This window comes from Monodon monoceros, unplaced genomic scaffold (genome assembly GCF_005190385.1).
Source record: "Monodon monoceros isolate NGI ecotype Baffin Bay Population unplaced genomic scaffold, NGI_Narwhal_1 Super_Scaffold_22, whole genome shotgun sequence".
Lineage (NCBI taxonomy): Eukaryota > Metazoa > Chordata > Mammalia > Artiodactyla > Monodontidae > Monodon > Monodon monoceros.
In genome coordinates this window covers 85,889,370-85,915,227 of record NW_021703779.1, presented here as the reverse complement: position 1 = coordinate 85,915,227, position 25,858 = coordinate 85,889,370, and the positions used below count along the sequence as shown (strand labels likewise).

The 25,858-nt window shown below is 38.0% G+C and overlaps 2 protein-coding genes across 5 annotated transcripts in view; both read left to right on the top strand.

Annotated features, from left to right (window-relative positions):
* ZMAT1 (zinc finger matrin-type 1) overlaps window positions 1–7,729 on the top strand; it is a 41,019-nt gene extending 33,290 nt beyond the window's left edge. For 2 of the 4 annotated variants that reach the window (XM_029240087.1, XM_029240090.1), the window contains 2 exons: window positions 4,199–4,298; window positions 5,544–7,729. In XM_029240087.1, coding sequence (XP_029095920.1) covers window positions 4,199–4,298; window positions 5,544–6,858 — 1,415 coding nt within the window. In that variant the 3' untranslated portion in view covers window positions 6,859–7,729. Of the gene's footprint in view, window positions 1–3,627; window positions 3,740–4,198; window positions 4,299–5,543 lie in introns of all 4 variants that reach the window. The other 2 variants (XM_029240089.1, XM_029240088.1) reach the window with 2 other exon arrangements.
* The window catches only part of NXF3 (nuclear RNA export factor 3), a 1,139,741-nt gene that overhangs the window by 1,078,443 nt on the left and 35,440 nt on the right, over window positions 1–25,858 (top strand). The gene's annotated exons all lie outside the window — the stretch shown is intronic.

Below are 25,858 nucleotides of genomic sequence, written 5' to 3'. Positions count from 1 at the left end.
GTCCAGTTCTTCCAGTTTGTCCATTTTATTGGCATAGTGTTGCTTGTAGTAATCTCTCATGATCTTTTGTATTTCTGCAGTGTCAGTGGTTACTTCTCCTTTTTCATTTCTAATTCTATTGATTTGAGTCTTTTCCCTTTTTTTCTTGAAGAGTCTGGCTAATGGTTTATCTATTTTGTTTATCTTCTCAAAGAACCAGCTTTTAGTTTTATTGATCTTTGCTATCATTTCCTTCATCTCTTTTTCATTTATTTCTGATCTGATTTTTATGATTTTTTTCCTTCTGCTAACTTTGGGATTTTTTTGTTCTTCTTTCTCTAATTGCTTTAGGTGCAAGGTTATGTTGTTTATTCGAGATGTTTCCTGTTTCTTAAGGTGGGCGTGTATTGCTATAAGCTTCCCTCTTAGAACTGCTTTTGCTGCATCCCATAGGTTTTGGGTAATCGTGTCTGCATTGTCATTTGTTTCTATGTATTTTTTTATTTCCTCTTTGATTTCTTCAGTGATCACTTCGTTATTAAGTAGTGTATTGTTTAGCTTCCATGTGTTTGTATTTTTTACAGATCTTTTCCTGTAATTGATATCTAGTCTCATAGCATTGTGGTCAGAAAAGATACTTGATACGATTTCAATTTTCTTAAATTTACCAAGGCTTGATTTGTTACCCAAGATATGATCTATCCTGGAGAATGTTCCCTGAGTACTTGAGAAAAATGTGTATTCTGTTGTTTTTGGATGGAATGTCCTATAAATATCAATTAAGTCCATCTTATTTAATGTATCATTTAAAGCTTGTGTTTCCTTATTTATTTTCATTTTGGATGATCTCTCATTGGTGAAAATGGGGTGTTAAAGTTCCCTACTATGAATGTGTTACTGTCGATTTCCCGTTTTATGGCTGTTAGTATTTGCCTTATGTATTGAGTTGCTCCTATGTTGGGTGTATAAATATTTACAACTGTTATATCTTCTTCTTGGCTCGATCCCTTGATCATAATGTAGTGTCCTTCTTTGTCTCTTGTAATAGTCTTTGTTTTAAAGTCTATTTTATCTGATATGAGAATTGCTACTCCAGCTTTCTTTTGGTTTCCATTTGCATGGAATATCTTTTTCCATCCCCTTACTTTCAGTCTGTATGTGTCTCTGGGTCTGAAGTGTGTCTCTTGTAGACAGCATATGTATGGGTCTTGTTTTTGTATCCATTTCAGCCAATCTGTGTCTTTTGGTGGGAGTATTTTGTCCATTTACATTTAAGGTAATTATCGATATGTATGTTCCTATTCCCATTTTCTTAATTGTTTTGGGTTCGTTATTGTAGGTCTTTTCCTTCTCTTGTGTTTCTTGCCTAGAGAAGTTCCTTTAGCATTTTTTGTAAAGCTGGTTTCGTGGTGCTGAACTCTCTCAGCTTTTGCTTGTCTGTAAAGGTTTTAATTTCTCCATCAAATCTGAATGAGATCCTTGCTGGATAGAGTAATCTTGGTTGCAGATTTTTCTCCTTCATCACTTTAAATATGTCCTGCCACTCCCTTCTGGCTTGCAGAGTTTCTGCTGAAAGTTCAGCAGTTAACCTTGTGGGGATTCCCTTCTGTGTTATTCGTTGTTTTTCCCTTGCTGCTTTTAATATGCTTTCTTTGTATTTAATTTTTGACAGTTTGATTAATATGTGTCTTGGTGTATTTCTCCTTGGATTTTTCCTGTATGGGACTCTCTGTGCTTCCTGGACTTGATTAACTATTTCCTTTCCCATATTAGGGAAGTTTTCAACTATAACCTCTTCAAATATTTTCTCAGCCCCTTTCTTTTTTTCTCCTTCTTCTGGAATCCCTATAATTCGAATGTTGGTGCATTTAATGTTGTCCTAGAGGTCTCTGAGACTGTCCTCAGTTCTTTTCATTCTTTTTTCTTTATTCTGCTCTGCAGTAGTTATTTCCACTATTTTATCTTCCAGGTCACTTATCCGTTCTTCTGCCTCAGTTATTCTGCTGTTGATCCCATCTAGCGTATTTTTCATTTCATTTATTGCGTTGCTCATCGTTGTTTGTTTCATCTTTAGTTCTTCTAGGTCCTTGTTAAATGTTTATTGCATTTTGTCTATTCTATTTCCAAGATTTTGGATCATCTTTACTATCATTATTCTGAATTCTTTTACAGGTAGACTGCCTATTTCCTCTTCATTTGTTAGGTCTGGTGGGTTTTTATCTTGCTCCTTCATCTGCGGTGTGTTTTTCTGTCTTCTCATTTTGCTTATCTTACTGTGTTTGGGGTCTCCTTTTTGCAGGCTGCAGGTTCATAATTACCGTTGTTTTTGGTGTCTGTCCCCAGTGGCTAAGGTTGGTTCAGTGGGTTGTGTTGGCTTCCTGGTGGAGGGGACTAGTGCCTGTGTTCTGGTGGATGAGGCTGGATCTTGTCTCTCTGGTGGGCAGTTCCACGTCTGGTGGTGTGTTTTGGGGTGTCTGTGGACTTATTATGATTTTAGGCAGCCTTTCTGTTAATGGGTGGGGTTGTGTTCCTGTTTTGCTAGTTGTTTGGCATAGGGTGTCCAGCACTGTAGCTTGCTGGTCATTGAGTGAAGCTGGGTGCTGGCATTGAGATGGAGATCTCTGGGAGATTTTTGCCATTTAATATTATGTGGAGCTGGGAGGTCTCTTGTTGAGCAGTTTCCTGAAGTTGGCTCTCCCGCCTCAGAGGCACAGCACTGACTCCTTGCTGCAGCACCAAGAGCCTTTCATCCACATGGTCACTGGCTCAGTCGTTGTTTTTCAAAGAATGCTGCTACACCACGGTGGCTTGGTCCAGGAATCCTTCTAGCTGCAGCCATGACTGTGCTGGAATCAGCCTTCCTCAAGAACAGCCTCACGGCTGCTAGTGGGAGGCCTTCCTCTCGAGACCTCCAGGTGATTCTTGCCAGAGAAGGCTGGGAAACATTGTAGTTTTATACACTGTCATTCTGGTATTGATTTATGGTAGGAGGAGGAATATATATTTCCAGTTCCGAGGTTTTTTAAAAAAATACCTATCATCTAGGGTATCCTCTTTTTTGTATCAGTAATATGGGAAACCAAATTATAATCAGAAGTGACTTGGCAAGAACAAAATCAGAGCACAGGAAGAGAGGATAGTTTTGAAGAATTATTTATTTAGACTTTGACATAACTGGCTGAGCTCTCCTGGGCCCACCACAGAGTATATGTCAATAGTGAATGTAGTCCTCATGTTCTTTAAAGTCAAATTCTTTCTTTCTACTTGACAATAATCTCCTGTTTCTGTGAATAATCTTTGCTTAGACAAGGCCAATACATTTAGTAATAATTAATTTAGTGGCCTTTAAATGATTAAGTTGCTGTTTGATTTAAAAGAAGATGGTCTTCCCTGACCCTAAAAATCTCTGCAGCCATCAGTTTATTGCCGCTTCCTTAGGGTGGGATTGTTTTTATATTTAGCTTATGAAATTTATTAATTTGCTTCTTCAGACCAAAGAGAAAGTGGAAGGTGATAAGATTAAGAAAATAAAACTTAATCTGTCACCTGCTTCCTGTTCTACCTATGAATCAGAATAGAGAGGTAGCTAGTATATCTATTCTATAGTTCTTGACTCTTATGAAGTGGTAACTAGCAGTTTTGTTTTAGAATTTTGCTTTCAGAATTTATCCTGAGAGTGGGGCTCACTGAACCTCTCTCATTTCTAAAATCTGTCTGTAGAAATAACTTTTGGTAAAGTAATGCACTACAGTGATTTCAGGTAAGAGAGTAAGAATTTTCTTTTATTTGTTTTTAATATTTTGGGATGTTTCAAGTTTTAGTTGGGTAGAAAGAGAATTAGGGGCAAACAAAAAAGAGGTTGGTTGAGGGATTAAGAGGCAAAGATTGATTGGGCATGCTAGATTTGAAGTGTCTGTTGTACTTTCATGTAGCAACAATAAACAGGCAGATAGCAGTTTCTTAGGAAAGAGGCCAAGGCTAGAGAGGCAGTGTGGTGTAGTGTGAAAAATTTTGGACTTTAAATTAAGAGACATGGGCTCTGAGAGGCTATCTTTGTTACTAATGCTGTGTGACTTTGACCAAGTCATTTGAGCTCTCTGGGCCTTAGCTTTAAATTGGGAAGGCTCAAGTAGATGATCTCTAGTAAATTCCTGTCCAGCTATGTGATTCGAAGTGTATTCCTATTGACCTTATAAACTTGAACTCTCTGTTTTTTCAGCATTTAGTATGAAAACCTATGTTTGTCATATTTGTAATATCACCTTTACATCTTTAGAAATGTTCCGGTCCCATATGCAAGGAAGTGAACATCAAATTAAGTAAGTATTTCTTGCCAAAATGCTCCTGTGATACCAAAGACCAGGGCTTCTGTCAAGTACCTTTGCATGTACTTTACAAACTTTCTAGGCATTTAGTTCCCTAAGAGTTGATCCTGGGTATGGTTGGTGATATTTGTAACATATTGTATGTTAGTTCCATCTCCCAGGGAGTTCTCTAGCCATGATAGTAACTGACAGAGCTGGCTAACTGGCACTCCTCCTGACCAGACAGCATTGTCCTTCTTTGGAAAGATGCTAAAGGATCATTCTCAGGCTAACCATATAAATTCAAATAATCCCTGTAATCCCTGGAAGGTTGGCTAGTTCCAGAGATTCAGTGATCCAGTCATCATCCTTCCAATGAGGTATAGTGGTTAAGAAAGAAGGTCTTGTTGTTAGAACTGAATTGGAATACCAGATCTATCTTTCTGCCAAGTATGTAACTTTGGACAGCTCTGACATAAAGTGGTTATAATGAAATATAAAAATATGTGCAAGGTGCCTGACTGGCACATATAGGAGCTCAATACACATTTATTCCAATCTGTTTTGTTATTTTAAGGAGGAGAGGATTGAGTGGACAATTGGGGATCGGATAAGTCAGGTAGTGGGACAGTGGGGCACTTAACTATTGTATATATTTTTTGTTGCTTTTAAAATCAAAGCATACTATTTCGGTTACATGATTTTAGTGGAAAATATTTATATTATTGAGTCTGAATACTAAGTAGCTAAGTTGTCTCACTGACCAAATTAACCTTCATTTAGACTCTTTTTTAAAATCTCAGGGTTCCAGAATAAATAGCTGTCACATTTATAGATCTGTACAGGGAACTAATAATCAAAACTTTTTTAAAGCAATGTGACATTCAGATCAGACCATCTTTAGGGCATTAAATATTATTGGTCCTTTCCCACACATCCCAACATGCTTTATATTTTTAAGTACTATAGCAGTGTCAAATATGTCTGCTTCTTTGTACCCATATTTCCATTCATCCCAGGCCTGAAAATTTTTTTATGTGTAAAACATTGTGAGGTGCTTAGGAGATATCTGACTATCCCTGCTGCTTCTCTTTGACATACAAAAAGTCACAATTTTTAGCTTTTATATTGCGGTAGGTTTTAAAGTTTTGTTTGGGCCTCTGTTGTATTTGTTTTTTCAAACTAATATTTTTGAAAGCAAAGCAAACATTCCAAATAAAATAATCTAGTAACAAGAACTTTCTACTGTCTTGTTTGCAGAGAATCCATTGTTACCAATCTAGTGAAGACTCCGAAGAAGCCACCAGACTCTTACCAAGATGAAAGTACAGATTACATCAAAGTACAGAAAACCAGAGGACCAGAACCAAAGACTTATTTCAGAAAGATGGAAGAGACTTCTTTGGAAGCCTGCAGGTACAGAGAAGCAGTTGATTCCAGATCCAGACATAGAATGTTTGAACAAATACTCCCATGTGAGACTTTCTGGACATACCCAGGATCATACAATATTTCACAAACAGTGGAAAACCAGTTACCTCATTGCTTACCAGCTTACTCAAAGAACACATATGACTCTTTCCAAGATGAACTGGAAGATTATATCAAAGTGCAGAAAGCCAGAGGATTAGATCCAAAGACTTGTTTCAGAAAGATAAGCAAGAGCTCTGTGGAAACCCATGGGTACAGAGAAGTTGATTCTGGACCCAGACCAAGAATGTGTGAGCAAAGATTTTCATTTGAGACTTCTCAGAACTCCCAGCGACCATACGGTACTTCACCAGTGGGAAGCCAATTACCTCACTCGTTACCAGCTCATTCAAAGAGGTCATATGACTCTTTCCAAGATGAACTTGAGGATTATATCAAAGTGCAGAAAGCCAGAGGACTAGAGCCAAAGACTTGTTTCAGAAATGTAAGCAAGAGCTCTGTGGAAACGCATAAATACAGAGAAATGGTTGATTCCAGACCCAGACATAGAATGTTTGAGCAGAGGCTCCCATTTGAGACTTTCCAGAATTACCCAGTATCATATAGTATTTCACAGGCAGTGGAAAAGCAGTTACCTCATTGCTTACCAACTCATGACAGCAAACAGAGATTAGACTCTATGACCTACTGTCAACCCACCAGAGACTATTTCCCAGAAAAACCAGTACCCCTGAGCCTTAGTCAACAGGAAAATAATTCTGGCCCATACAGTGTAGAATCTGAAGTTTACAAGCACCTCTCCTCAGAAAACAATACCAGTGACCATGAAGCAAGTCATACACGGAAACATCAGAAGAGAAGGCACCTGGAGGAAGGTGAAGAAAAGCCAGAGAAGGAGCAGTCGAAGCATAAAAGGAAAAAGAGTTATGGGGATACAGATCTAGACAAGGACAAGAGCATCCAGAAAAGGAAAAGAGAGGGAGATAAAGTCAGTTCAGGAAAGCTTAAGCATCGAAAAAAGAAAAAAAGACATGGTGTTCCCTCTGAGAAGGAAGAACATAAGCACAAGAAAGAGAAAAAGAAATCTGTTGAAGAAAAGACAGAAGAGGAAATGCTTTGGGATGAGTCTATTCTTGGATTTTGAACTTTTAGCTTTGTTTACCCAATGAGAAATCGGTTAAGAATAGGGGAATTTAGACAAAGACAGGAACATCCAATGAAGAAAAGGAGAGGTGAATACAGTCAGTGTCAGTTCAGGAAAGCTTAGTTTTTTGTGTGTAAAAATTGAAATTGAATTGAAAGAAAAGACAAGCCTAAACCTAGTCTCTGAGAAAGAAGAACCTAAGAACATAAGAGAAAAGGAAGCCTGTTGAAGAAAAGACAAAGGTGTCAGTGCTTTAGGATGAGTCTTCTCTTGAATTTTGAACTTTTCAGTTTTGTTCACTTAGGTTGAATTGAAGAAATAAGTTGAAGAGTTTGGTTTTGTTAAATTCATGTTATTGAATTGTCCTAAGTGGACAGTTACTTTAACTGCTAACAAAAGCCAAGTGAAATAAGAGTATTCAGTATGCCTTTTCCTTAAGTTATTTTTCCTCATTTATTAAATTGAAAGAAAAATTACATGTTTCCTGTGTATAAAGTAATTTCCCTTAATGAGGCTGTCTCTGCTTCTATTCTTCAAATTGCTGTGATAGTGAATTACTTACCTGTGGGAGATAATTTATTTTAAATGAATCACCAGGCATTACAGAATCCATCCCTTCTTTGGGTTTGTGTTAGTGTTGGTGGTATTTTATTGTTGTTATTGTGTGTTTGTTTATGTTTCTTGATTTTCTCCAAGGAAAACGTGTGAAGCGATTTAGACTGATTTTTTGTTTGTTTGTTAAATCTAATTTGCAGCGTATTTTTGTATTTTCTATTTCTGAAAGTGGAAAATGAAACAGTCTATAGTAAACTAAGATGATATATGGTTTTAAAGAGCTCTAAAAAAGTACTGATAAAAATCAGTCTATATTCTGGAAATGTTTATATTATATTAAAGTGTTTTAATTTCTACGTATTGTTTTATGTAAATGATCATTTCCCAGCTGGATATTATCTTACTTTGGGAGTGAGAGGGGAAATAATTAAACAGTTTGCACCTCTGGGGAGATCACACTATAAAGTTTTAATAGTTTCATTTATCCTATATCTAGCTTAGGAAAAGCTGATATTCAGAGTTGAGCTCAGTTTTAAGTTAGAAAAATATGAGCAGCTAAATACTTGAAACTGAAAAAGGAAGAATTTATAAGTGGGAGAGGACTGTGAGGAGGAGGCATTACCTTTATTTATTTATTTAAAATTTATTTATTTATTATTTATTTTTGACTGCATTGGGTCTTCGTTGCTGCGTGCGGCTTTCTCTAGTTGTGGCGAGTGGGGGCTACTCTTCGTTGCAGTGCGCAGGCTTCTCCTTGCGGTGGCTTCTCTTGTTGCAGAGCACGGGCTCTAAGCCTGTGGGCTTCAGTAGTTGTGGCACGTGGGCTCAGTAGTTGTGGCTCATGGGCTCTAGAGTGCAGGCTCAGTAGTTGTGGCGCATGGGCTTAGTTGCTCCACGGCATGTGGGATCTTCCCGGACCAGGGCTCGAACCCATGTCCCCTGCATTGGCAGGCAGATTCTTAACCACTGTACTGCTAGGGAAGCCCAGGCATTACCTTTAACTTGTTTCATCTTGATTGTGCTTTTTACTCTGGTGCTCCTTATTTTTTATGTTTTATGATAAACACCTCCTGTAAGCATTTGAGCATCATCATGGTATAGTATAAAGAGTCGTAGCCTGGGAATCTAAATCCCAGGATTCTGATCTCAGTTGTACCATCAAGTTGCTGTGTGACCTTGTAGAAATACCATCAAAATCCAAACATGGAGTCATCAGGAATAGGAAAAATAGGCTATAGTATTCCCTTGATGTGTTAATCCTATCAAAAAGCAAATAAATTTAGATGGTGATTTATCTGCACTTAGGCAAGGCATTTAATGGTTGTTTTTTATTGAGATTTGAATAAAATGGTAAATATTAACTGAAGCATAATACGATTGTTGGGCTTATACTGGGTTGAATGAATAGTCCAAAGGGGAGTTCGATGGTCCTCAAATTAACTTTTCTTCCAGAATACTGTTGGTATAACATTATTGGTGTTACAATATCACTTCCCCTCTTTTTAAAAAACCCATCTGGTGTACTGGTGAAAGGAGAGGGGAAAGAAGAACCAGAGTAGAGCAAATAGAGTGTTAATTGGCCACAAAAATGGCAAATTCTCTTTTCTGAACATGTAAAAAAAAGTAGCATTTTTTTCCACAGGAAGTACAAGATGAGTTCAATTGAATTGTAAGCATTTTTAGAATTGGTAAATTCTTTTGCAGAAGTCCATTTTGCGTTTAAAGCTGGAGGGTAGGAATTCAAACTATATATCGTAAGAATATTCACTAAGATACCAAATTACTATGATCTTTCCAAAATAAATAGTTGAATTATTTATTAAAATTAGCTGCACACATCAAAAATTAAAATTTTAGTCAATACTGGGTAAATCATTTAAATTGGTGGTGTGGCAATTTGGGGGAGGGATAAGGGTGTGGTGTTGACTGCATTCTTGGAGAAGTTATCAGTGACCTCTAGTAAGTGGTTTAAAAAATTTTTAGGGCAAAACCCTTTTTTTTTGCCAAAAATGGGCTTTATCTTAACCCCACCATAAAATAAATTTTCTGTTAACCAGAAAGTATTATTTTCTGCTTGAATCTGGGGACAAGGACTTGGATCCAACTTTAGCATATTTGCTTTGCTTCCAGCTTCTGCCTCTGAGCACTTGAAGGTCAGAGTATGTCAAGATATTTAAATATATATGCAAGGGGCTTCCCTGGTGGCGCAGTGGTTGAGAGTCCGCCTGCCGATGCAGCGGAAATGGGTTCGTGCCCAGTCCGGGAAGATCCCACATGCCGCGGAGCGGCTGGGCCCGTGAGCCATGGCCGCTGAGCCTGCGCGTCCGGAGCCTGTGCTCCACAACGGGAGAGGCCACAACAGTGAGAGGCCCGCATACCGCAAAAAAAAAAAAAAAAAAATATATATATATATATATATATGCAGGGATCCAAAATGATCTCCACTTCTGGAGTTGAGTACTGAATCTAGCAAGATGAATTTAAGAGCGTAAATATTAAATCCACATTTGGCTATGGAAGACAATACAAAAACATGTTTGAGGAGACATAGTTTTTAAGATATTACGTGGTGGGGGGGCAAAAAAAGATACTACATGTGAAAACGATGTTGGGATTTTTATTACATGCTTGTTTTGAAAGACTAATAGGCATATATATATATATATATATATATATATATATATATATAATCACATAGATCTAAGGCAAGTTATCGAAGTCAGTATTCAGACAAGTAAATTAATAGCACTTAGCTTCATAGGTATATCCTCATTTGAATAGAAGGTAGAGGGAAGCAAATTTTGGCTGAATTTAGAAAATAATTTTCAATAATTGGAGCTATGGAGAAAAATGGAATTGGCTGCTTGGTTTATATGCATGCATTGAACAAATAATAAGAGGTGACTGTTAGCACTGAGCCAGGAAGGAATCTGAGAAAAAAATGAAGAACATAAGTTCTGTTCCACAAACAGCTCACATTCTAACAGAGAAAATGGACCAATAAATAGGAAACTGCAATATAAATTTGATAAAAGCTACAATAGGAGTGATGAAGGATGCTGTGGGTAGCAAGGGTAATAAGCTTAATGGGATGGTAAGTGGGTATTCAGGAAAGGCTTCCCAAAGGAAATGACATCTAAGCAGACCTTCTCCTCTCAGACTTAATTCTTTGATATACCCACTTAGCTATCTAACAGGTACTTCAAACTTAATTTATCCAAATAGAGTGCCTGCTTCTGCCATTACCAATCATTCATCTCCCAGTTTCCCCCATTTCTATAAAACCTTCATTCAGTTGCTCAAGCCAAAAACCATTTTTGAGCACCTCTTCACTCCTGCATTAGACCATAAGCAATTCCCCTTGATCATATCACCAAAATATCTCTTGTAATGTCCAGTTCTCATCTTCACTGTTACCAGTCTTATCTGGGACATCATTATTTCTTGATCAAACTGAGAAAATAGGTTTGTGAGCAACTGAAACATTGAAAGAAGTCATTACAGGCTCTGAATTACAGGTGAGTGGAAAAAAATGCACAGAATCAGCAAGAGATCAAAAAGTGCTCAGGTGAACTAAGCCCTTGAGGACTTCAGAACTATCCAGCATATAGTTTACTCCAGAAGAACAAACCCACATATAAAATGAAAACCACTAGTGTCAGAAATAAAATTCAACAGGGCAGAAACATTGTGGGTAAGGGGAAGGAAAAGTTCAGATAGCAGTGGATGAAGGAAGAGTCTAGAGAAAGCAGATCCCAGGAAGTATTATGACAACAAAGTAAACTTAAATTGGAAGGAATACAAGAGAGAAGAGACTATGGTAAAGATAGTAAGGAAAATAATAGAAAAAAGATAAATTTTTGAAAATTATACAGATTGATAGAATAGGTAACAGACAGCAATGGAGATACAAATTGTTGTAATGGGTGCTGTGTTGTGCTCCCCAGAACTGCCCTCTTACAGTATGGCCTTATCAGGACAGAGGCACTCATTTCCCCTTCTGGGGAATTGGCCTTGTCTGAAGGGAACTGACTCTCCTAAGGTAATGCCTTCTGGGGGCAGCCCACATTGATGGGATAATGTAGGTATACAAAAACCAGGCCACCTGTTTCAATTTTGGGCAACTCTGAAAGACCATGGGATCAGCTGAGTCCTTTGTTGGAACTGTATCACAGTTCAGTTTCTCTACTAATCTCCTGCTTCCCTCACAAGTGTTGTTCTTTTGAACATACCCCTGTAAATTACCTACAAACAAATCTCCCTCTCATTGTCATTTTCCCCCAGAAACTTACCTGAGACAGGAGGTACTGGGAGTAGTCCTAGGGAATAGACTCCATTTTGGAACAGGCTATGAGATTCTGTTATTGGTAGTTGGCAAAATACTGGTAGTAAGTTGTTCCTGGCATGCTGTAGCAGTACAATTTTTAAAATTTTCACAGGTGATAATAGAAAGGAATGCACGTGCAAGTGTAATATCTCAAGCAGTTAAGAGGATTCAGAGAAATAGCCACTATATTGAATTATATGGAACCTGCTGACTTGTTGAGTGACATTGATGCATTGGAGAAAGAAAACAAAAGACTGAGAGAATTAATTACCAAATTAAGGCAAAATGTGAAAGTCAGAAGGCATCCTGGGTAGCAGAGAAAGGGACTTCCATCTCTTCATCTTGAAATCCCACCTCCCCCTGAACCCTCTGAACTTGAAAAGGTAGACCAATTCTAGGATTGCCAGATAAAACAGAATGCTCAGTTAAATTTGAATTTCAAAAAAGCTAATTTTCAGTATAAATATGTCCAGTGAAATATTTGGAACACACACTAAAACAAAATGTCATTGTTTATCTGAAATCCAAATTTAACTGGATGTCCTTGTATTTATTTTTGGTTAAATCCAGCAACCCTATCCATTTCTCCCAATTAATAGCAAGCATTCCCACCTTGCTTCCAGATGATATTTAGCCCTCTGCCTTGCAAAACAACAAGCCCCCTACCCTAGTATCTATCCCCATCACTCCTGCTGGCTACCAGACTGATAACTATGATCAAATCACAACTTAACCTGGCCTAAAAAGTGTTGGTCTGATAAGGTAAAAAAGGGCCTAGGTACACTCTAAGGGAAGGAAAGAACTAGGAGAAGGCTTGGTGGGCTTGAGCTCAAAGGCCACATAATTTGTGGCCATACTGTAAGAGGGCTAGGGATTTCCAGGAAGAGCCCCATAGTGCAGGGGTGGTTACAGATAGAGAGTAAAGATAGAGGGAGCAACCCATCAGAGAATGTATAAGAGAATATGCACAGGAAGAGTAGGGTCAGACCTGGAAGACTTTGACAGAGAGGGTTTTATTCATTAACTGTTAGGTAAAAGGGGTCATTGAGGTTTCTAACCAGAAAAAGAAAATGAGAGGGACTTAGACTGGATGGTCTTAAATGAATCTAATGTGGTCATAAAAAAAAGAGTGTTAGTGTGAAGCTGGAAAGGTAAACAGGGGAGGAGACCAGATACAGGATCTGTGTGATATCAGGGGCAGGGTGGTATCAGAGAAAACTGGGAGTAAGAGACAGATGAAGAGAGACTGTGAAGTTCTCTTGACAAGACTCTGAAATGCCAGGGCTAGGTCATAGGTGTCTGAGAAATATACGAGTTCAGATGCAGGAAAGTGGGAAAGCAAAGCCCAGCTGCAGACAGGCTAATTTCACAGTGACTGATATCAAGAAAGTCAAATAAGCATCATGATGTCATTAAAGGAAAGAGGTAGCCTTCAGATTAAAAGAAGCTTAATTTAATTACAGACCCAAGTTTCTTGGGACCTTTTAATCAAGTCCAAAGAGAATTAAAAACTTTTAAGTACATAACAATTGACCCATGAGACTTGGAGTCAGTAAAGTTTCACTCTGCACCTCAATTTAAGACAGGAACTTGGAAAACAGATGTTTGGGAGAAGCAATGACAAATCATACTCTGGAAAGATAGAAAAGGATTCCCCACAGATCTATAAACAAAATAAAATTATTAGCATAACCTCACTAGAGGTTTGCTCCATTTATGTTTTCTTCCATTTGTTTTTATATACTTTTTAGGTATATTGTGGCAAGACACAGGAGGGAGAATTCATAAAATCTTTAATTGTCTCACTGAGGGTAGAACAATGTGTCAGGAAAATCTAACTGTGTTGTATTTCTTTTCAAAAGATGAGATGTATGGCAGTTTTACCTCACCTGATACGTATACAAGGAGGGAGGTTTGTTAGAAAGAGGAAGTGTAGCTGGTACCCACCCCCCCAGCAAGAGGTGGACAAACAAGAAGTGTGCAGTACTCTTTTGCCTTCATTTAAGAAATAATCTAAGCAAGCAAGAGCTTTATTTGGTTCCTCAAATTTTCAGCCACCATAAAATGGATGAATCTATAAATACCAGGGCAGCTATGGGGAGAGCAAGAGAGAGAGTCATGGCGTATCGAGCTCTCATTTATCCTGAAATACGGCATAAAGTAACCAAGAAAGTAATCATTAATTTGGCTTGTATATACTCCACATCATGTTTTTCTTTTCCAAAGCTGACAGAGCCCTTAATAGGTTGGGTGGAGCAGGGCTCATTCCCATCCTAAAAAAGAAGAAAATCCTATCCTTACATATTTCTGTATCTTATATCTTATATCCAGTGAAGTCAGGAGGTGATTCCTGAGGCTTTCCCTGAATTCACTTCAGTGTAATATTTGTTACTCAATAATTGGTAGCAACCTACCAAGTGCCCAGGTAGTTTATAGTGCAACAGGGGGATAAAAAAAACATATGCATTATGGGGAAATGACATGGAGTAGTGCAGGCATTGGATTCAGATTCAGAAGACCTATGTTTGGAAGACCATTCTAACACTCATTTGCTTTAAGGTAACTAGAAGCAGGTCATTCAACCTCTGAAACCTTACTTTTCCTCATCTGTAAAATGAAGATTTAAAAAACTCACCTCACAAGGTTATTTAAAGATTAAATGAGATAACATATCAATACAATTTCTGATGCATATTGAACTTGCAATAAATGTTAATTAAATTAGAATATCAAGTAGAGAGTATTAGGGAGACCATGACTAAGTGCTAAATTACATGGTGGTGATCCTAAGAAAAAGCCCTTTCTAGTGGTCATAGTTGTTCAAAAGTAAACTAGGTTATCTCAAGAAGTACTGAATACTGGCAGTGTTCAACGGTTGGATGATTATTAGGCTAGGTTTTACAGGGTGCTCTGAAGCATTGAATATGGGGTTCAATACCAACCTAACCCTCATTTTTCACTCATAACTTCACTCTTATGTTTTTCTACTTTTCTTTATCTACAATTTCATCACTTACATTTTTTTTTACCATCAAGCCTCTGTCTTTGTGAGCTGCCTTGACATTTTTTTGAAATGAAGCCTGATATAAACAAACAAATAAATTTCACAAAAAATATATGTGGAATTAGACCTGGTAATGAAAAATTTTGTGGCTTCATTTTTTGTACTAGGAGAGATTTGATCGGGAAAGTCTGCCTTCAAGAAAGCTGAAGGAATAAACGTGTCACGAACTCCTTGCATTGATACCGTTTTCAGGCTATTGCTTTGTGGGTAGGCATTTTTTTACTATCAGCTAAGATTTTATAACAGTGGATGTATAAATGAATAATTATACTGCCTTACATTGGTTAAGTTTGAGTTTGTAAAGTATTTTCACATGTCACCTTCATTATCCTCAGTTCACAGATGAGCAAAGTAAGGATTCATGTGATGTGCCCCAAATCGCACAACTCCCTACCTGCAGGTAGTTAATATCTGCATATCCATCATAGTGTGTCTAATTTATCAAGCATCATGTCCTCTGCAAGAGTGGAGTGTCATCATCTACCAAAGATCTTCCCTTACGAAAAACACATGCCAACGCCCAAAGTATATGCCAAGATAAGGGGACTCGTTCCTCTTCCTAAACTGTACTTCCCCCAAAAGAAATGAGACTTTTAATTCCATCAGAAAAGTTTAAATCCTATGGGCTGCGGGCTTCCCTGGTGGTGCAGTCGTTGAGAATCCGCCTGCCGATGCAGGGGACGTGGGTTCGTGCCCCGGTCCGGGAAGATCCCACATGCCGCGGAGCGGCTGGGCCCGTGAGCCATGGCCACTGAGCCTGTGCGTCCGGAGCCTGTGCTCTGCAACGGGAGAGGCCCATGAAAAAAAAAAATCCTATGGGCTGAAGATTGTCCTTTATGAGAATGCAAACACTCTTCAAAATTTATTTAGCCATTCCCAGTCACTAATTTCACCTGTGGAAAAATGGCAAGAGAGAAAATAGACGGCTCATGGAAGATTTGAATGTGAGGAGAGGGAACTGGAACTAGATTTGAGTATCAGTATTGGGCTAGACAATTTCAGATTTGCTATCTCTTTGAGTTATTACTTTAATTCTGAGAACCAAATGGAAAAAAGAGGAAAAGTGAATCTCAGAGTAGTTAAGTCCATTACCCAAGATCATAGAGTTAGTGGCAGGGCTGGGAATTGAATCCCCATTTTTCTGACCACTGAAGCTGACCTGAGCTAGGAAGGTCACTATCCCTGGGGAAGGGCTGTCTCAGAATGGCTTCTAGGTACCAAGATTCTGGGCAGGCCCAGGGCCATCTTATCAATTAAGCACAGTAGTCACAATGCCTAGGTCCCATGATACTTTCAGGGGTCCATGAAAGTGGTTTAATTTAGGGGAGTGATGTCACTCAAAATGGTACAGTAGCAAACTCCAGGGCCCTGTTCATCTACAAAAGCAACTAAGCTGGCAAAGACTGTCAGACTCAACTTTCATGGAACTCTAGAATCTAGTCAAAATCTTATAACCAGGAGAAAGTTTAATGAAGAAAGAAGCTGTGACATTTTAGTAAGAGAGAGCTATGGCATTTAAAATAATTCTCTTACCATCCCTATTCCCCAGATCAGCAGCAGCCATGAAGATTCCTGGTGTAGGTTGCTAAGTGCCAGAGAAAATAGTACAGACCTTATTCTCAAAGAATAGTGGTTGTATGCTTTGACTAGTATGGCAGCTCTGTGACAGACCACCTCAGGGGCTTCCCTTTGTTTTCTTGACTTGGAGAGTTCCCAGGGCTGAAGTGACTTCCCAGGCAGCATTTGCTGACAGCATTCGTGATGGTTTATTTTATGGGTCAACTTGGCTGGGCCATGGTTCTAAGACATTTGGTCAAACATTACTCTGGATGTTTCTATGAAGGTGTTTTTTGTGTTGATGGAAATAATCAATAAACTAAACTATAATAATAAAGGGGAGTTTTATTCGAGCCAAACTGAGGACTATTGCCCAGGAGACAGCCTCTCAGATAGCTCTGAGGAACTGCTTCAGCGAAGCATGGTTTTCAGCACAGTTTTATGTCTTGTCAGAACAAAGAACATCAAACATGACAGAGGTACATTTCTTCAAGATTACAAAAAAGACGGATGAGCACATACACAGTAAGTCAGTATGGCATTGGTGTCTGGGAAAGGAGCCTTATCATTGAAGGAATATTAACATTGATGTCCCAGAAAAGGAAGCATTTATCTCTATCTTCCAAATGGGCATTCTTTACTTCTGGACAATACACCCTTTTCTTTAATGGTTAAAGCAGATGTACAATGTATTTTTTTAAAGATTTTTTGATGTGAACTTTTTTTTTTTTTGGCTGCATTGGGTCTTTGTTGCTGCTCATGGGCTTTCTCTAGTTGTAGTGAGCAGGGTCTTTGTCATGGTGCACGGGCTTCTCATTGCGGTGGCTTCTCTTGTTGCGGAGCAGAGGCTCTAGGTGCACGGGCTTCAGTAGTTCAGGCACTCAGGCTCAGTAGTTGTGGCTTGCGGGCGCTAGAGCGCAGGCTCAGTAGCTGTGGTGCATGGGCTTAGTTGCTCCGTGGCATGTGGGATCTTCCTGGACCAGGGATCAAACCCGTGTCCCCTGCATTGGCAGGCGGATTCTTAACCACTGCACCACCAGGGAAGTCCATGGACCATTTTATTTAAAAGACTATATTGAATTTGTTACAATATTGCTTCTGTTTTATGTTTTTGTTTTTTTGACCATGAGGCATGTGGGATCTTGGCTCCCTGACCAGAGATTGAAGCTGTACCCCCTGCATGGGAAGGTGAAATCTTAACCACTGGACCATCACGGAAGTCCCTACAATGTATGTTTAATAGGCCACAAAACAGGCTGTTCTGGTTAGCATGAAGTTTAAGTTACACCATGTATAAGCTAGAATGACTTCCCCATACCTCAATATGTGAAAATTTCTTCCATCATTTGGATGAATTTGACATTGAAATCAGTGAACTTTGAGTAAGGCACATAACCCTCCATAATGTGGGTGGGCCTCATCCAATCAGTTGAAGAACTGACTGACCTCTTCCTTTGATTTTTTTTTTTTTTTTTTTGGCCGTGCTGCTTGGCTTGTAGGATCTTAGTTCCCTGACCAGGGATCAAACCCGTGGCCCCTGTAGTGGAAGCTCAGAGTCCTAACCATTGGACTGCCAGGGAATTCCTTCCATATTTTTACTTGCCAAACCTCCACAATTGTGTGACTCAGTTCCTTAAAATAAATAAACATCCTGTTGGTTCTGTTTCTCTGGAGAACACTAATATGGATTTTGGTACTGAGAAGAGAGGTACTGCTTTAACAAATGCCTGAAAATGTGGAAGTGGCTTTGTATCTGAGAATGGATAGAGGCTGGAAGAGTTTTGAAGTGTATGTCAGAAAAAGCCTAGTTTGCCATGAAGAGACTGTTGGTAGAAAAGTGGACATTAAAGGAGATTCTGATGAGAACTTAGAAAGAAAAAAGGAACATGTTATAGGAAACTGAAGGAAAGGTGATTCTTGTTACAAAATGGCAAAGAATTTGGCCAAATTGTGTTCCAGTGTTTTGTGGAAAGTAGAAATTGTAAGTGACAAATTTAGATATTTAGCAGAGGAGATTTTAAGCAAAACGTTGATGGCATTGCCCAGTTTCTCTTTGCTGCTTATAGCAAAATGTGTGAGAGAGAGAAAAACTGAAGAAGAAATTAAGCAAAAAGTCATCAGAACTTAAAGATTTGAAGAATTCTCAGTCTATCCATATTGCAAAAACTGAGAAAGCATGCTCTGGAGAGAACACCAAGTATGTGATTAGACAGTCACTCCATAAAGAGATTATGGGTATGACTCATGGTCTAATCAGCCATCTCAGCAGAAGCCTGGAACAGAGATGGGACTATACCAGCAGAAACACTGCCAGCTTCAACTGAAGAAGACAGAGATGGGACAAAGTGAAGGAAGACTGTTGGACCTCTGGGATTCTACAGGACAGGCCAACAGATATATTCAACTGTGAACATGTGTTATCCTTCAAGAAAAGGTAGAAATGACCCCAAGGATGGGGCTGTCTCCTCCTTGGTTTCAGCAAGCCAGACCTGGAGCCTCAGGAGTGGGGCTGTTACCCCAGTGGGCCCAGAAAATAGAGCTTCCATCCCTATGAGCCTGGAGGACAGAGCATTGAGCCAAAGAGGATTATTCTTGACCCTTAAAATCTAATGGAATTTTCTGCCTAGGTTTCAGACTTGCTTATGACCCATGACCCCTTTCCTCTTTCAAATTTCTTCTTTTTGGAATGGGACTGTCTATCCTATGCCTATCTCACTATTATATTTTGGAAGCAGATAACTTATCTGGTTTCACAGTTTCACAGCTGGAAAGGAATTTTGCTTCAAGATCAATCATCTCTCGAGTCTCCCCTACACTTGATTTAGATGATATTTAGATGAGATGTGGCACTTAGAGTTGAAACTGAGATGGATTAAGACTTTTAGTCTGTTGAGATAGGGGTAAATGTAATTTGCATGTGAGAAGGACATGAAATTTGGGTATCTAGAGGGTGGAGTGCTATGAACTGAATTGTGTCACCTCAAAATTCATATGTTCAAAGTCCTAACAACCCCTACTTCGGAATGTGACTGTATTTGGAAATAGGGTCTTTAAACAGGTGAGTAAGTTAAAATGTGGCATTTAGGATGGGCCCTAAACCAATCTGACTGGCGTCATTATAAGAAGAGAAAATTTGGACACACAAAGAGACACCAAAGATATGTGCACACAGAGTAAAGATCATGTGAGGACAGAGTGAGGAGACAGCCATCTGCAAGCCAAGAAGAGAGGCTCAGGAGAAATCAAGCCTGCCGACACCTTGATCTTAGACTTCTAGCTTCCAGAACTGTGAAAAAAATAATTCCTGTTTTTTAAGCCACCCAGTCTGTGGTATTTTGTTATGAAAGTCCTAGCAAAATAATATAACATTCAAAGGTAAAAGTACTGACTGAAGCAGCCTGGAAAAAAAGAGCAACAGTCAGGACAAGGAATAGACAGACTGAAAAGCCCGGGAAGGATGAAGTTGGGACAAACAGATATGTGAGGAAATAAGAGCTTTTAAAAGCTCCTGTGTATATCAGGCAATCCAGATGTTCTCCTAATGCCACTGGCATCAGCTACTGTATTTTTAAAATTTCAGTTGAAAGAGAGCCAATTAATATAGTCTAAACACTACTTTGGGTTATAGCTTTCCACAACCTATTAAAAGTTTAAGAGATTTATTTAGTATCTATATTAAAGATTCACCTACAGACATTTTCACATTTCATGATTTATGCTTGTCTGTTATTTAAGCTTTTACAGAATATACAGTGATACTTTCATAATTGCCTGATAAATTAATCAATTAAAGGAAAAAGTAGCCTCATCACCACTTCCTCAACCCTTCCGTTAGCCTACTCCCACAAATATACTGCTCCTTGCTCATTTCTGAAGATCTATGGTGTGAGATGTTTTACATACGGACCTCCCTCCCTTCCTTTCCTTCCTTCCCTCCTTCCTTCCTTCCTTCCTTCCTTCCTTCCTTCCTTCCTTCCTTCCTTTCTCTCTTTCTCTCTTTCCTTTGTCTGGTTTTCGTATTAGGTTAATATGGTCACTTGCTTCACACAATGAATTGGGAAGTATTCCCTCCTCTTTTATTTTCTGGATAGAGATTTGTAGAATTGATGTTAATTTTTCTTTAAACATTGAATTTTTCAGTGGTATCATGTGGGCCTGGATCTTTTGGGAGAGTTGTTAAATTACAAGTTAAATTGCCTCAATAGTTAGATGGCTATTTAAATTATCTATTTCACATTGGTTGAGTTGTAGATTGTATTTCTCCAAAAATTGGTCAATGTTGTCTAAGTAGTCAAACTGATGTGTGTAGAGTTGCTTGTAGTTATTCTCTGATTATCTCTCTTTTTTTTTTTTAATGGCTGTACGGTCTATGGTAACATCTTCTTTTATCCATGATTCTGGTAACTTGTGTCTTTTCTTTTTTTTCTTTAACAGTCTTGCTGGAGGTTTGTCAATTTCATCTTTTCAAAGAATCAGGTGTTTGTTTCATTCACTTTATTATTCTCACTTCAATTTCTTTAATTTCTGCTCTTTATTATTTTCTTCCTTATTCTGATTTTGGTTTATTTTGCTATTCTTTTTTCTAGATTCTTGAAGTAAGAGCTTGGACTATTAATTTGAGACATTTTTGTTTTTTGTAACTTATGCATTTAGTACTATAAATTCCTTCTTGGTGCTGCTTTAGCTGAGGCCCACAAATTTTGATATGTTGAGTTTTCATTTTCATTCAGCTAAAAATTTTAAAATTGCCCCTGAGACTTCAACTTTGACCCACTGGTTATTTAGAAGTGTGTTTTTTAGTTTTCAAGTGTTTGGAGACTATACTGTTATTTTTTTCTATCATTTATTTCTAGTTTGATTCCATTATGGCCAGCGAACACACTCTGTATAATTTGAATTTCTTGAAATTTGTTGAGGTTTGATTTATGATATATCTTGTTAAATATTCCATAGGCACCTGAAAAGAATGTGTATTCTGCTATTGTTAGGTGAAGTGTTCTATAAACTTCAATTAGACCCTGTTGGTTGTTAGTGTTGTTGACTTCTTCTATATCCTCCCCAATTTTCTGTCTCATTATTCTATCAATTCTCAAGAGAGGGTTGTTGAGGTCTCCAACTTTAATTGTGGATTTGTCTATTTCTCCTTTCAGTTCTATCAGCTTTCACTTCAAATATTTTGTCTATCTGTTGTTTGGTGTGCACACATTTAGGATGGCTATGTCTTTTGGTAGATTTAGCCTCTTATAATAAAGCAATATCCCTTTATGTCTCAGAATTTTCTCCCCTCTGAAGTCAACTTTATCTGATGTTAATTTAGCCACTTCTGCTTTCCTTTGATTAGTGATCATATAATATATCTTTTTCAATCACTTACTTTCAACCTGCATTTGTTATTATATTTGAAGTTAACTTCTTAAAAGCAGCATATAGTTGGATCATGTTTTTCAATCCACTATGCCAATCTTGGTGTTTTAATTGGTGTATTTAGACCATTCACATTTACTTCAGATTACATTTAATGTAATTATCGATATGTTACATTTTAAGTCAGCCACTTTATTATTTGTTTTCTGTTTGCTCTCTCTGGTTTTTGATTATTAGTTTTATTTTTTCTAAATTTATATAGGTTGCTTGAACAATTTTTAAAACTTTAATTTTTATTTAGAGCTTTATTTTTTACATCTCTATTGGAGTATAATTGCTTTAAAACAGTGTCTCAGTTTCTGCTCTATAACAAAGTGAATCAGTTATACATATACATATGTTCCCATATCTCCTCCCTTTTGCGTCTCCCTCCCTCCCACCCTCCCTATCCCACCCATCCAGGCGGTCACAAAACACTGAGCTGATTTCCCTGTGCTATGTGGCTGCTTCCCACTAGCTATCTATTTTACGTTTGGTAGTATATATATGTCTACGACAGTCTCTCACTTTGTCAAAGCTTACCGTTCCCCCTCCCCATATCCTCAACTCCATTCTCTAGTAGGTCTGTGTCTTTATTCCCGTCTTACCCCTAGGTTCTTCATGGCATTTTTTTTCTTATAGTCCATATATATGTGTTAGCATACGGTATTTGTCTTTCTCTTTTTGACTTACTTCACTCTGTATGACAGACTCTAGGTCCATCCACCTCACTACAAATAACCCAATTTCGTTTCCTTTTATGGCTGAGTAATATTCCATTGTATATATGTGCCACATCTTCTTTATCCATTCATCTGATGATGGACACTTAGGCTGTTTCCATCTCCGGGCTACTGTAGATAGAGCTGCAATGAACATTTTGGTACATGACTCTTTTTGAATTATGGTTTTCTCAGGGTATATGCCCAGCAGTGGGATTGCTGAGTCATATGGTAGTTCTATTTGTAGTTTTTTAAGGAACCTCCATACTGTTCTCTATAGTGGCTGTACCAATTCACATTCCCACCAGCAGTGCAAGAGTGTTCCCTTTTCTCCACACCCTCTCCAGCATTTATCGTTTCTAGATTTTTTGATGATGGCCATTCTGACCGGTGTGAGATGATATCTCATTGTACTTTTGATTTGCATTTCTCTAATGATTAATGATGTTGAGCATTCTTTCATGTGTTTGTTGGCAGTCTGTATATCTTCTTTGGAGAAATGTCTATTTAGGTCCTCTGCCCATTTTTGGATTGGGTTGTTTGATTTTTGTTATTGAGCTGCATGAGGTGCTTATAAATTTTGGAGATTAATCCTTTGTCAGTTGCTTCATTTACAAATTATTTTCTCCCATTCTGAGGGTTGTCTTTTGGTCTTGTTTATGGTTTCCTTTGCTGAGCACAAGCTTTGCAGTTTCATTAGGTCCCATTTGTTTATTTTTGTTTTTATTTCCATTTCTCTAGGAGGTGGGTCAAAAAGGATCTTACTGTGATTTATGTCATAGAGTCTTCTGCCTATGTTTTCCTCTAAGAGTTTGATACTTTCTGGCCTTACATTTAGGTCTTTAATCCATTTGAGCTTATTTTTGTGTATGGTGTTAGGGACAGTTCTAATCTCATACTTTTACAGGTACCTGTCCAGTTTTCCAAGCACCACTTATTGAAGAGGCTGTCCTTTCTCCACTGTATATTCCTGCCTCCTTTATCAAAGATAAGGTGACCATATGTGCATGGGTTTATCTCCGGGCTCTCTATCCTGCTTCATTGATCTCTATTTCTGTTTTTGTGCCAGTACCATACTGTCTTGATTACTGTAGCTTTGTAGTATAGTGTGAAATCAGGGAGCCTGATTCCTCCAGCCCTGTTTTTCGTTCTCAAGATTGCTTTGGCTTTTCAGGGTCTTTTGTGATTCCATACAAATTGTGAAATTTTTGGTTCTAGCTCTGTGAAAAATGCAAGTGGTACTTTGATAGGGATTGCATTGAATCTGTAGATTGCTTTGGGTAGTAGAGTAATTTTCACAATGTTGATTCTTCCAATGCAAGAACATGGTATATCTCTCCATCTCTTTGTATCATCTTTAATTTCTTTCGTCAGTGTCTTATACTTTTCTGCATACAGGTCTTTTGTCTCCTTAGGTAGGTTTATTCCTAGATATTTTATTCTTCTTGCTGCAATGGTAAATGGGAGTGTTTTCTTGATTTTACTTTCAGATTTTTCATCATTAGTGTATAGGAATGCCAGAGATTTCCGTGCATTAATTTTGTATCCTGCTACTTTACCAAATTCATTGCTTAGCTCTTGTAGTTTTCTGGTAGCATCTTTAGGATTCTCTATGTATAGTATCATGTCATCTGCAAATAGTGACAGCTTTACTTCTTCTTTTCTGATTTGGATTCCTTTTATTTCCTTTACTTCTCTGATTGCTGTGGCTAAAACTTCCAAAACTATGTTGAATAAGGGTGGTGAGAGTGGGCAACCTTGTCTTGTTCCTGATCTTAGTGGAAATGCTTTCAGTTTTTCACCATTGAAGACAATGCTGGCTGTGGGTTTGTCATATATGGTCTTTATTATGTTGAGGAAAGTTCCCTCTATGCCTGCCTTCTGGAGGGTTTTTATCATAAATGGGTGTTGAATTTTGTCGAAAGCTTTCTCTGCATCTATTGAGATGGCCATATGGTTTTTCTCCTTCAATTTGTTAATATGGAGTATCACATTGATTGATTTGCGTATATTGAAGAATCCTTGCATTCCTGGAATAAACCCCACTTGATCATGGTGGATGATCCTTTTAACGTGCTGTTGGATTCTGTTTGGTAGTATTTTGTTGAGGATTTTTGCATCTATGTTCATAAGTAATATTGGCCTGAAGTTTTCTTTCTCTGTGACATTCTTGTCTGGTTTTGGTATCAGGCTGATGATGGCCTCATAGAATCAGGTTTGGGAGTGTTCCTCCCTCTGCTATATTTTGGAAGAGTTTGAGAAGGATAGGTGTTAGCTCTTCTCTAAATGTTTGATAGAATTCGCCTGTGAAGCCATCTGGTCCTGGGCTTTTGTTTGTTGGAAGATTTTTAATCACAGTTTCAATTTCAGTGCTTGTGATTGGTCTGTTCATATTTTCTATTTCTTCCTGATTCAGTCTTGGCAGGTTGCGCATTTCTAAGAATTTGTCCATTACTTCCGGGTTGTCCATTTTATTGGCCTAGAGTTGCTTGTAGTAATCTCTCATGATCTTTTGTATTTCTGCAGTGTCAGTTGTTACTTCTCCTTTTTCATTTCTATTTCTATTGATTTGAGTCTTCTCCCTTTTTTTCTTGATAAGTGTGGCTAATGGTTCATCAATTTTGTTTATCTTCTCAAAGAACCAGCTTTTAATTTTATTGATCTTTGCTATCATTTCCTTCATTTCTTTTTCATTTATTTCTGATCTGATCTTTATGATTTCTTCCTTTCTCCTAACTTTGGGCTTTTTTTGTTTTTCTTTCTCTAATTGCTTTAGGTGCAAGGTTAGGTTGTTTATTTGAGATGTTTCCTGTTTCTTAAGGTAGGAATGTATTGCTATAGACTTCCCTCTTAGAACTGCTTTTGCTGCATCCCATAGGTTTTGGGTAATCGTGTCTCCATTGTCATTTGTTTCTAGGGTTTTTTTATTTCCTCTTTGATTTCTTCAGTGATCACTTCGTTATTAAGTAATGTATTGTTTAGCCTCCATGTTTTTGTATTTTTAAAGATCTTTTCATGTAATTGATATCTAGTCTCATAGCGTTTTGGTCGGAAAAGATACTTGATACAATATCAATTTTCTTAAATTTACCAAGGCTTGACTTGTTACCCAAGATATGATCTATCCTGGAGAATGTTCCCTGAGTACTTGAGAAAAATGTGTATTCTATTGTTTTTGGATGGAATGTCCTATAAATATCAATTAAGTCCATCTTGTTTAATGTATCATTAAAAGCTTGTGTTTCCTTATTTATTTTCATTTTGGATGATCTGTTCATTGGTGAAAGTGGGGTGTTAAAGTCCCCTACTATGAACGTGTTCCTGTCGATTTCTCCTGTTATGGCTGTTAGTATTTGCCTTATGTATTGAGGT